This window comes from Hippopotamus amphibius, chromosome 4 (assembly GCF_030028045.1).
Source record: "Hippopotamus amphibius kiboko isolate mHipAmp2 chromosome 4, mHipAmp2.hap2, whole genome shotgun sequence".
NCBI classification, from domain to species: Eukaryota; Metazoa; Chordata; class Mammalia; order Artiodactyla; family Hippopotamidae; genus Hippopotamus; species Hippopotamus amphibius.
In genome coordinates, this window is record NC_080189.1 from 150198384 (window position 1) to 150211406 (window position 13023).

Consider the following 13023-nt stretch of genomic DNA (forward strand, 5'->3'; position numbering starts at 1 on the left):
TTGAAATACAAAACTGCTGAATTTACAAAGATTTTTCCCTCCCCAACTCAGAGTTTAACTGAACTTGAAACATTAACTGGTTAACTCTAAATGGTTCCAAATCCGATATCACTTAATTAGCCAAGAGAGGAAATCACACCTAAATCAAATGCTTTACAAAGAAAGTATCCCACGATCGGCTACAGACAACACTCCTCTCATCACATCACGAGGCCTACATTCCCTCCATGTGTATTGGAGCAGACCTTGTCATCATTTGACCAAGAAAATATGACAGAAGGGATGCCATGACAGCTTCTGGGCCCAGGCCTTAAAGAATAGGCAGGCTCCACTTCCTGTCTCTTAAAACACTCATTCCTAGTTGTCATGTTGTGAGGAAGCCAAAGAAGGCATCCTCTTAAGGAGGCCCACGGCAAGAACTGAGGCCTCCGGCTGAACCCCAAGCCAACAGCCAGCACCAACTTGCCAGCTATACAAGTGAGCCATGTTGGAAGCAAATTCTCCTATCCCACTTGGAAAACCCAAGTTGATACTTGATAGCAGAGACAAGACATTCTTGCCAAGTCCTGCCCACAGGGTACATTTGTGAACAAAATAAGTAACTTGGGTTTTGCTACCAAGTTTGTGGGTAGTTTGTTATCCAGCAATAGACACCGGACCACTCCCTAATCACAAACTGATCTCCACAAGTGGAAAGCCTGAACACACCAACCCCACTGCCTCACAGCTACATTGATCACATCTACTATTTGTATGGTTCTAAAAGGCCATGGAGGTCAGAAACAGACAAACAAACACACACACACAGTCAGGCGCCTGAAAACTCTTCACTGCTTCTTTATTAGGACACACCCACAGTACAGAGCCTCTCACACATCTGTGAAAGGGGAAGGTTACATTTCCCTTTGGGAGCACCTTCATTTTTGTTTCTGTTACCACTTTGAAGAAAGTAAATCATTTTCAAAGAAAGACATTTTAAACTTCAAGTGTTTTAAGACTCTGCTTGCATTTTGTTGTGTTTAAAAAGGAAGTGGCATGTTTTAGCCAGCGCTGGAAGATTGTTTTGTGGCATTTTAACTTTGATGTGGATCAGAAGTCTTCACTGTCTGGTTGAACCAGTCTATAATTTTCATTTTCATATGCAACTTTTCATATCAAAAATGTTTCATATTTACCTCTACCCACAAACAGACGCTGTTTAAAAACACACACACACACAACTAAATTTAAAACCAATCATGAACCACAGCATTTCTAACAGGGAAAATAAACTTTTGCTGCCCTCTCCTGCTAAAACAATGAAATACTAAAATACCAAAAGATTTATGAAGCTAAAGCGAAATCCTCAAACCAAAAGCAATGGACATATCATTTTCATTATACCTCAATCAAAAATCAGACAACAACCAGAAAATGTATTGGTAATATTTATATTTGAAAGTTCCCCATTGATACATGAGGTCTGGATTACAACTTATATACAATAAGTGATTTCCAAAAAAGTAAAGAAAGAGAAGGGAAGGAAGGAAGGAAAGAAGGGAGGGAAGGAAGGAGGGAGGGAGAGAGGGAGGGAGGGAAGAAAAGGAAACCTATAGTCATAGACATCATAATATGGGGTGTTTATTTCCAAGAGAGATACTACTGCTGCTGTCGTGCACAAGAAGCAGCACAAATTAACATTCCACTAGATTAAAATTTGCTCAACTTTCTCTCAAGATGCACAATCCTTTTAGAGTTTCAAAATTAAATACTGAGAAATATAAAATGCATTGCCAATATAGCTACTACAAAAATCCTTTGTGGCTCATTCCTTAACTCCACTCAGAGAAGCAGCTGAGCCAGAATATAAAAATAAAAATATTGATGTGCAAATAAAATATCACTGATCATGTCTGGTGCCACCTTTTTGCTGCAGGTGACTGTCACTTTGTGATAACATTGGTAATAGCATCAAAAGAGAGAATCTCTTCATTTCTTGGGCCAGGTCAGTGCATCCAATAAAAGGGGGAAAAAAACAGAAGGAGAAAAAAACAAAACAAAACAAACAAAAAACCTCTGAACACTTAAAAATGCCAATAACATCCATACATCTTCCCATTCCCACCCCCCCAACCCCCACAAAAAAATAAAAAAGCTTTTAAAGCTCTAAATATACTTTTATCCCCCCTTTCCATAGCATGATGGAGCCTAGGGCTATACATTTAAGTATAGCAGGTGCAATTACAAGCAATTCCTAGCTCTGCACCCTGGACTGTCCCACGCATAGAAGGAGGTACAAAATAAATTAAACCCTTCCATTTAGGCAAGCGAGCCCAAGATGAAGGAGCAAAACCCTGCTTGTGAGTATCCAGAGGCATTGAGGGTATTATTTATGTCGTACTTTTTTAATTTTTTATTTCATTTTATAAAAAAACAGATGTTTGGGAGAGCAAAATATAATAAAATTTAAAAGGACAAAAACACTGAAGGAAAACAACTGGGGACACTTGCACAATGAGAAAAGGAATGCATGCTTGATTCAAAGTATGAGATGGGTCAATTCACTCACATGGTTGTTCTAGGCCCACAGCCTAAGGCCTCAGCATCCTTCTAAACCACAGGGGTTTTTGTTTTTTGTTTTTTCTTCCAAAGACACTCTTAATCCTACCCCTGAAACCAATATGGCAGGGATAAGGTTGGAGTGATCATCACTCACTAACTACAATATTCGCTATTTAAAAAATATATTTATATATAGTTCTGGAAATTAGGAAGCAAACAAAATATAACACAAAGATGCATTTGTCACAATTAACTCAAGTTGCAGCAACGGCAGAAATGTGGGAAAGGACAGAGAGAGAGGGCTGCTGCAAATGCAGCAAGTACGTCCTTAACTATGTCACGTAGTGCAACAGTCAGATTACCTCAGTTACTCTGCGTCACTGGACACAACATGACAAATGTCACATTGTCGCTTTCAGTTAAAAAGAAAAGACAGTGTTTCTTCTCAGAAGTTGCCCTATGAATTTTAGACATATGTCTATAAAAACGTCTTTAAATATGTCTAAAATTTGGCTTCATTCTTCTCCGTTTGGAATGATCAACATGTGAAACTGACATCAAGGATATCGGTGTAGCGCTCACCTTAACTCTGAGGACAGGGTAAGGTGCAAAAAAGGATCCTGGTCTTTCTCATTTCAAACGACTGCATTTCACTCTAATGGTCAGAGATATTTCATAAACCTGTGATTGTAATGTCCTCGATCTAGAAAGATGAACTTTTGGCAAACAAAAGTTTATATTGTCAAAATTAAATGTAAAGCAGAGTTACAACTAACGGGCTAAAATCAAAGGGCTAAAGGAGATGATGTGTTACAAATTTATTTTTATCTATAGCATTTGAACTTGCACCTTTGCTCCAGCACTTTTAAAGTAAGTTGTATTCATCTTTGACAGCCTCTGCCAGCTTTACATTGAATCCCCATTAATGTTCTTCAAAAACAGAAAGAAAGTCTATTAATTCCATTAAACCATGTTGTGTTTGGTATTGCATACGACTCTTTTACTGCTGTTTCTTTTTCAGAATTAACAATGCCAAGTTTTGTTTCTGTTTTACAAAGTTATTGAGATGACAATATCCATAACCAGCTGACTTTCACGCACAAACTGTGACCTGATAATCCTGAAACACTTAATAGGGGAGGAAGGTCAGTGGCTTCTTTTTTTCCTTTTTCTTGTAAAGAATAAAACTGCATAATCGACCTTATATTTTAAATGGAAGGAAGGAAATATACAAGCCCATATTGACACCGTATTTCTATTAAGAGCAACAACAGTTCATATGTTCCTGTTCGCCACTACCACAATTCAACACAGGAACGCAGAATCAGCTCTATACCACGACTACTGCTGGAAGGGGTGGCTTAGGATTATCAACTCACTGCTGCCAAGTCCATAACAAGCAAAAGCATCCTGGAAATAAATCCCCAAACACATATCTTTCAGTACATAATAATGCAACTGCATTAGGTAAGTACATAACGTACACAAGTTTCATCAGCATTTTAACTCCCCAACGCGTAAGAGTCCTCTTTTAAATATAAAGCAGAGAGCCAATAAGATATATATCTATAATACAGCCCTAGATTTTGTTTTTTGTTTTTTCTTAAACAATTTGGTCACAATGCACCTTTGATATAAAAGCATTTTTAAACTTTATTATTAACACTCAGGACATTAGGAATTTCCAGATTTTTTCAGTAGCATTTGTAGAACCACTTTTGGTAACAAATACAGTAGTTAGGAATACGCATCCAATTCCGAATGCATAATAATGTTTATCCTGAATCCTTTCTGGCTAAAAACAGGGCTGGCGCTATGATGGGATATAGAACGAGAATCTACAAAAAAACACTGTAATATGTTTGTTTTTTCCCAGAGGCTACATCCTCTTTTGCTGGAATACTTTATAAATACATATTAAAAAGTAAGGCAACAACTCCAAACAGTCCAAGCTGTTTGCTCAACTCTATTCCCAATTAGATTCGCAATTCTGGCGATCAGTTTCATGGTTGTACTGTTCAGTGTTTGTCTTTCTTATTTCAAAATGGTTTGAAAGGATGTCTTCTGATGTTTCTAAAACATCTCTGGTATGTGTGTTCAATGGTGTATGTGACTAATACTGGTCAGGTACTGAACCCTATGATGTCCCAGGGCCTGTTTTCAAAGGATTCAAGACATTGATGTGGATTCAGCATAAACTGATGCATGAATCCAAAATTCCCTTCCCTACTATGTTTATCACCTGTTCCTTTACTCCTAATTTTAAAACTGAAGGAGTACCAGGACTACCTGGTTACTGAAAAGATGTTCACTCCAGTAAACAATACTTTTATCAGGGGCCTTTATAATCCATGGCCCCATTCCATGTGGACATTCAACTCATGAAGATGTGCAAAAGGAAAAGATGTCAAATTACAGTCAAGTTATCCAGAGGAGGATGTTATACAAACTTATAAGGAAATGACAGTCCTTCTTTTTTTCCTTCCTTTACTATAAATACATTTAACAGTTTAGCAGAAAGACAAGCGAAATTTAAGATTGTTCACATTTGAAAATTGTTTCATACTCTCTGCTAATGATAAATAAGGAACTCCTGATAATGGAATTTTAACATAGCAATTTCATCAACAGATCTTTGAAGACTGCTTTTTGTTTTTTTTAAAGAGGGTTAGAACATTGATTATGTTTGCCAAGTTCTGAGAAGTCCATCTACTGTCCAAACTTTGGATTGAAGTCATTTTTTTTTTCCTTTACTTAGAGACAGGTATATACAGTGCTGTTGTAATAATGAAACAAATGTGAAATCTACTGTAAAGTTGCACAATACAGAAAACTGTTGCTCCATCTTCTACTACATAAATGTGTGACTCCACAGGTTAGTAATGTTGTTGTCATTATTTCTGTTAAGTTGGAATTATCCCATCACGTCTAAGACCTCTCTTTAACTCCAGATCCTCCAGTTTTTTCCACAATTCTTCACGCTCCTTTTCTTTCTTTTTCTCACTGGGGAAAAAATAGAATTCAAAGTAAACAACTGAGAAAGTTTAAAGAGATTATCCAACAATAAATGCCCTTTTGACATACTTTTCCCCAGACTTTTCAAAAGGTCTCTGAAAAGTTTGGCATTTTTGGTTTTTCTCTCTCTCACTTTTTATTTTTTTCTTGACACTTATATAGACACAAAACAGAGTAGGAGATGACAAGAACATTTTAAGATTTCACATTAATATTCCTTTATACTTAGCTTAATAAAGAAGATTAACTTCAAAATAACCAAGAAAGAAAAATGATGATCATTTATACGTATCTATTATCCTAAAACCAATGGCACATTAGTCATTTTTACTTTGGGTCTAGTTCAAATCTGATTTTATTTTTGTCTCCAAATAATTTCTCAAAAGGGTTGCTAGAGATGACACTGATACAGAGGATGTAGTAGGTCAAGAAAATATACTTCCTCTTTATTATTACCCATTTTTCCTACATTATGTGTATGTAAACTCTTTAGCAGAATCTTGTCCCTATAAGTCTTAAACCACAAACTCCACATTATTAACTTATTTTATACCTATATATACAGACAAATTAAACATTCTTCTGTGGTTTCAGCTTTAATTCTGGACAGAACTTTGTTGATATTATTGGGTATTAAATTTTTAATGTTCCAAGCCTTCAAATTTGGCTCAATATCAACTTGACTAGTGACTTCCAGACTTTCCAGATTGCACTGTTTGGTAAAATTTACCAAAAAACTAGATGTTCAAAATAGGGTAAACGAATTTTATTTTCCCAAGGGCATTTTTAGATTACAATATTTTTATAAAAGAAAGGATGTTAATTTTAACATCAATGAAGTAGTAAGTACACAATCCAAGAATACATGGCTATACTATAATTTCATATTTATTAAAAATAATCCACTACACCGCCCCTAGTTTCTTCATGTTGTGATGAACCAGTTAACAGCAGACCCAGGTAACATCTGTGAATCCATTAATTCAGATATGCCTGAAAACAGGGGCTCTGCCATGCCAGGCGTGGAGGATATGGTCCTATGCTACCTGAACTTGACTTAGTGAGAATTCTGTACTTCACTCAGGGAAGGAACTCCACATAAGTTAAATGAAATGTGTATATAATTCCATTGCTTCATATTTTTCACATCATCACCATTTTTTTTAAGTTATATTGATATCTATAGCAACAGAAATGAATCATCACCCCCCCCCCCAAATATCTCTAGAAAGAGCTAAGGAATTTTATATCCTCATTCCACTACGGTATTGAGGGAACACTTAATTATATAATATGGTAATTAATATCATCATTTTATAATAATTATTTTGGTAATTTAAGCCTTGTTTACTACAACTAGTTGTTTTTTTTCCTACTACTAGTTTTAACTAGCTCAAATAAAATCTGCACAATATGAATTTCAGTAGGCGTAATAGTTTTTCAAACAATTACCTATTTGGTAATTTTAACCCTGAAAAACTTAATTTATAGGGCAACAAGGGCAAGATTAGATAATTCTCCAACCATTATGGATACTACTATAAATTCTTAACTGCAAAGCAAGACGTTCGGTAAATTATCACTTTTGGCTTCTCAGTACAGTTTGGGGGTAATATTAGGGCTAAATAAATGTTATCACAGAACACTGATTTGCAAGTAAATTGTTTAGATCCTGCTGAGTTTCCACTCATACTGATCTTTTTATTTGCAGGAGGAATAAGATGGTAAGCAAGGGCTTAGAAACTTTATCTGACTAAAAAACAGCTTAAACATGTTAGGTTCTTACTGCCCTAATTTGCAGTTTAAAGTAAGTGCTGACATGATGCAAACACTCATCTTGTTATTGAAACATTTCACAAGTCTTTGATCAAGAGCTGTATGGCAATCAATGCAGTCTATCTTGTGGAGCTTTTCTTCCAAATGAACTTTTTGCTGAGTTATCATACATCTTTTATACTGACACCTTGATCTTCAAAAATCCTAAATATTTCTGATGTAGCTTCTGTCACCCCCATGCTTTCCCACTCTTCTCTCTCTCCGTAGGTGGCAGTTTAAAACCTCACCACGTTGTCACACTAGGGATAACGTCAAACTCTCTTCCAACTCCAGTTTCACAGAGCACGAATGTTGGCATATGTATCTATCAGTGTTACTTACTTATTCCACCTACCATTTTCAGGTGTGTAATACTTAAAAATTTTTGATCTGAACTGAAACAATTACTAACTTTTTTTCTTCCAGAAGTGAAATCCTCCTTTCATTGCTTGTCTGACAAAACCAAATAAATCTCTTTAGTAGTCTCTTTTTCTCTTCCCACATCCATGGAAAAACTAGTATTTCCATCCATTCAGTACAACCTTCCATTGCTCATTTGACAAAATATTACACTGACTTTTAAAAAAAATCCTTCTGTCATTAAGAAAGTCCACTCACTATAAATCACTTTAATCTACCAGATTATCAGAATCAGCTTCCTGGTATCTATTCCTCCTCCCCTTGGGTCATTCTTATCTTTTTCAAGAGTTTGGCCTATTTAGTTTAAATGATAAACGATTAGAAAACAGCTCTGAAATTCAATAAAAATGAATGAATTTAATTCAATCAATTTGAATATTTTAGAAATAAGTGCTTTTATAGTCCTAATAGAATTCTACAGACTTAATCCTTATTCAACTAGGATAATAAAAATGGATTTCTAGCTACTATAAAAGCAAGGATATTATGTACAATGCACTCCTTAATAGTACGTCACAGTACGAAAATGTGCCCTATATCTCCTTTACTTAAATAACATTTTTTAAAGATTTTAAGTTTGGAACATGGACGGTTATTATAATTTTAATGATTTACAACTATTAATATAATGAATTAAACATTAAGTGTGGTACAACATCTCCAATAACATTTATTTCAATGTGTTATAAAAAATTCTGTCTCTTCTCTCTACCCTTAAGCACTTGCCATATTCCATTAATTAAGTTGCTTTTCTCCACTACATCCTGGTAATTTAAAAAAAAAAAAAATCACTGTGATGGTCCATTGTCCCCTGTCACCAAACCTTTCCCTTCATTTCTCTTTCTATCTAAACTCCAAGTAACATATTAAAAATCGGGGACCACAGATAGTTTTGCTCAGGAGGTTCAGCCAGGTCTTGAGTATGTAACACTCTGAGGTCCTCGAAGGTCCATGGTTTTATAATATACACAAAGCTGACATTTTCTTCTGGATGAGAAAAGCCAACCCAGAGGTTCAACTACTAACAAGCTCTCCAGACTTTGCTCAATCTCTCCAAGTACATACAACCAGGGTCTAAATATCTGTGTCCCCCCAAAATTCATACGCTGAAATCCTAACTCCCAGGGGTGATGGTATTAGTAGGTGGGGCCTTTGGGAGGTGATGAGGTCATGAGGCTGAAGCCCTCATGAATGGGATTAGTGCTCATAAAAAAGAGACCCCACAGAGATCCCTTGCCCCTTCCACCATGTGAAGACATAGTAAGAAGGTACCAGCTATCAAGCAGAGAGAGGTCCCTCATCCAACCATGCTGGCGCCATGCTCCTGGACTTTGCAACTCCAGAACTGTGAGCAATATATGTTTGCTGTTTATAAGCTCCCCATAAAATACCCATAAGGTGGTATTTTGTTATAGCAGCCCAAATGGACTAAGACAACATCTTTTGCAAAGTTGAACATACAGAACAAGAAATAACAAAACTGAAGAATCATGTAAGTGAAATCACGAAAGGCCTACTGAACCAGAAGCATTTATTATAAAGAGTTCAACTGGTTTCTGCTCCCTTTTGATCTTAAACATTTCAAGATCTGCATAATATTCTTTACCTCCTTGTTCTTTTCACTGCTCTCTAAATCATAAGGAATTTGTTGGGTTCTAGTACAGAAAGTAAATGCTGGGCCAAAGAGCTAAACAAAAATGGTGCCTCATCTCTCTTGCTGCTGGAGTGAAGTACAAATCAGCCCCATTCTACTTCAGAATGGGAGTGAATCCAGATGGCAAACGACCTGATGGTCCCCTTAAGTGGGTCTGAAATACCAGTTATGCACCAGGCTCTTAACCCTGAGGCAGAAGAGAAACATTATGGAAGGGAAGGAGGAAAGCAGCCTTTTTCAAAATGACACTTTGTTACCCAGTGGCACACTAATAAAGACAGAGCTGATGAGCACGGGAAAATGAATATGGAAACAAATAAAACTGTGCTGCTTAGGATTTCGGATACAATTAGGCAACTTCAGCAAAGAACAAGGAAAGAACTCAATAGTTTTATGCACAGCTGACAAAAAAGCTTTAAAAAGTTACCGCTGACGATCTGACTTGTATGTGGCTGTCAGCTCATCAAACATGGTGCTGTTCATTTCCATAAATGCCTTCAACACATTGTACACTAACGCCACGATAGCCCTGGAAGCACAGAGAGAAGGGAACGTGTTGGTTAGTAATGGAATGGAATGCTGCAGGAAGAAAACAGATGTATAAGATGTATAACCTTTATCTGAATGAGCTCCTCACACTGCACAGTCTCCATCCCTTTTTAGTTGGAACTACTAGAAATGACCTACAATTCATTTCCACATCAAGGGAACTACATTCTTTAGGCAAAATATCGTTCTGAGGGGTTGTCAGGATTAGAAAAAGAAAATCTAAATTTGCCCTTCTAATTATTGGTACCCAGAATAGACTGTGGGCACTTGTTAAATTTCATTTAATAAAAAGGCAAGTGTAAAAATAAAGCTACTTCACCCTAAAAATGAGCACCTGTGTTAAGACCAACCTTTGAGACCTGAATTTGCATAGAATTTTATTTTTAAAGTGATAATATACATAATTCATCCAAATCAAAGGCTGTTCCCATGGCAACAAATTTTATATATCTATAATTCATATTCAAACGATACCAAGCCCTTGTAAGCTGGGCAGTTTAATACGAGTTATGTTTCTCATTGTGATTTGCAAACAGTCCATCCACTCCCTAGGCCCCCTGCTGACCCAAAACAACAGCACTTAAAACACTGTTTCATAAAATACCCGTTTACTTGTGGGTCTCCCCAACCAGTCAGTAAATTCTGGGGATTTTATCTTTTCACATATCTATCTTCAGCATTGAGCACAACATCTGACACACAGCATGCAAAGGAGACATTTTATGAGGCAAAAGAGAAAGAGGGAGGAGGAGAGGCCAAAGGAGAGGGAGAGAGGGAAGGCGGCAAGGAGGGATGGAGGGAGGGGGAGGGAAGATGGAAGGGTGGGAGGAAGGGAGTGAGGCAGGAAGAGAGGGAGAAAGGGAGGTGGAAAACGGTGAAAACCTACGGATTCCAATGTTCTTTTGAAATCCTATAAAGACTGGAAAACATGATGGGAAGGATGACATTAGAGTTTTCTTCTATCAAACTCATGATGTATTCGTTATTCCAATAATAGAGTGCCCTTTCTGCCACCTTTGAGAAAAGAAAAATAAAATGTTAAGAGAGAGAAAAAGACAAAGATAAAATAAAATTATAATCTCTTCAAACAAAAGTATTGTAAGTATTTTAAGACTATTTTAATATCATTCAATCATGTATAAAATTAAATATTAATCATACTTTACATTTTCACGGGTTCAACATCTTTCAGAAAGTTCCAAAGTGGTTCCTCAATTTGGGGAAGAAAAAGTAGTTTTCCTACCTACTTATTTATATTCTCTTTTAACACTGCCCATCTAATCTGATTCCACATTTTCCCTACACAGCTCCCAAGCTCCAGACACCTTCACCCTACTTCTATATGCCACACTGTTTTCCCCATCCTTTAATCGCCTTCCTGGCTCACCTCATTCATCCCACACACTTTAGATCAACCACAGGGCCCAGCACACGGCTGCTGGCCTTCAGTCAGTAGCTGCTGAAGAAAACCCAGCTGCCCATCCCTGCAAAGCAGGCACGTTTGCTAAGCACCTCCTATGGCCAGGCACTGTGCCCACCCTACAGGCAGAATGTGTCATCCTTACCACCATCCGAGGAGTGGGTACTGCCATACAGAACAGGGCACTGAGGTTCAAAGAGATCGGGAACTGGCCACAGTCACACTGCTTGTCAGTGATAAATTGGGACACAAGTTTAGTGCGCAGACTCTTTCCAGAGTTCATAGCTGGTCCCTTCCTTTGAACTGGGTAAACCAGGAGGAAGTCACTCAGTTTAGGACGAAGGGATACTGGCTGTATGTACATCCGCTTGCTGTCTCAGACCCCTTTTTTCTGACTGCCACATTTATCAACTGACTCTCTGAATTAAAAGGAAGGCCTCGGGCTTTCCTGGTGGCGCAGTGGTTAAGAATCTGTCTGCCAATGCAGGGGACACGGATTCGATCCCTGCTCCAGGAAGATCCCACATGCCGCAGAGCAAATAAGCCTGTGTGCCACAACTATTGAGCCTGCACTTTAGAGCCCATGAGCCACAACTATTGAGCCCATGTACCGCAACTACTGAAGCCCATGAACCTAGAGCCCGTGCTCCACAACAAGAGAAGCCACGGCAATGAGAAGCCCGCGCACCACAACGAAGAGTAGCCCCCACTCGCCGCAACTAGAGAAAGCCCGCGTGCAGCAACGAAGACCCAACACGGCCAATAAATAAATTAATTTTTTAAAAATATAAATAAATAAATAAGTAAAAAGGAAGGCCTCAAAAAAAAAATCTAAAAAGTAATCTAAAATAACAATAATAATTCAAATAAACCAAAGTCTGGGGGGGAAAATCTAAAATTCTCTAAAAACGGTAGTTACATGGGGAAAGGGAAAAAAGAGCAGCTTCTTTCATTCATACAGATTAAATTATGTTTTAATTAAATAAATTTTAATTTAACTTAAATGTAATCATTTACTTTGATAAAACGGTACCAGCTGTACCCACCAACAGACTCTGAGAAATCAGAACCTTTCCATTTACATTATTCAATTTGGTTCACAAAAAAATCCTAGGTCTCATCAGGCACTGCATGTGAGAGTACAAAGAAAACAATTCACTACTATTGAATGTCTACTCTATGCCAGGCACTGTGCTACGTGTTTCACTTCCGTATTTTCTCATTTAATCCTCACAACCAACACACGGAGGAGGTACCATTATTTCTATTTTGCAAATGAGGAAACAGGCTCAGAGGAGCTAAGCCATAGCCTCCATGTCCCGTGGCTAGCAAGTGGCAGACCCCTAAGTCCCTGCTCTTCACGCTATCATCCCTAAGGAGTTCATGTGCTGCTAGGGAAAGGGGGCTCCACGATCCCTGATCCAACGTGCACTGTGACATGCTGTATCAGATCTAGAGATAAGGCACCAGAGGAAAGAGCAGAAAGAACAATCCAGATGACCTGGAGGAGAGGAAGAGTGGCAGAAATGCACCACAGGCCACAGCACCTAAGCTGGGTTTTGAAGGATGAAGGAAAGAAGCAAAGGGCGTTCCAGGCCGAGGGAATTAC

At 37.7% G+C, this 13023-nt stretch overlaps 1 protein-coding gene across 4 annotated transcripts in view; it reads right to left on the minus strand.

The window, feature by feature from the left end:
* Window positions 1-822: 822 nt before the first annotated feature.
* PPP2R5E (protein phosphatase 2 regulatory subunit B'epsilon) overlaps window positions 823-13023 on the minus strand; it is a 144638-nt gene continuing 132437 nt past the window's right edge. For 3 of the 4 annotated variants that reach the window (XM_057731479.1, XM_057731482.1, XM_057731478.1), the window contains 3 exons: window positions 10881-11008; window positions 9873-9974; window positions 823-5544 (listed from right to left, as the gene is read on the minus strand). In XM_057731479.1, the coding sequence (XP_057587462.1) occupies window positions 5445-5544; window positions 9873-9974; window positions 10881-11008 (330 nt within the window). In that variant the 3' untranslated portion in view covers window positions 823-5444. The remainder of the gene's footprint in view (window positions 5545-9872; window positions 9975-10880; window positions 11009-13023) is intronic. The other variant, XM_057731481.1, reaches the window with a different exon arrangement.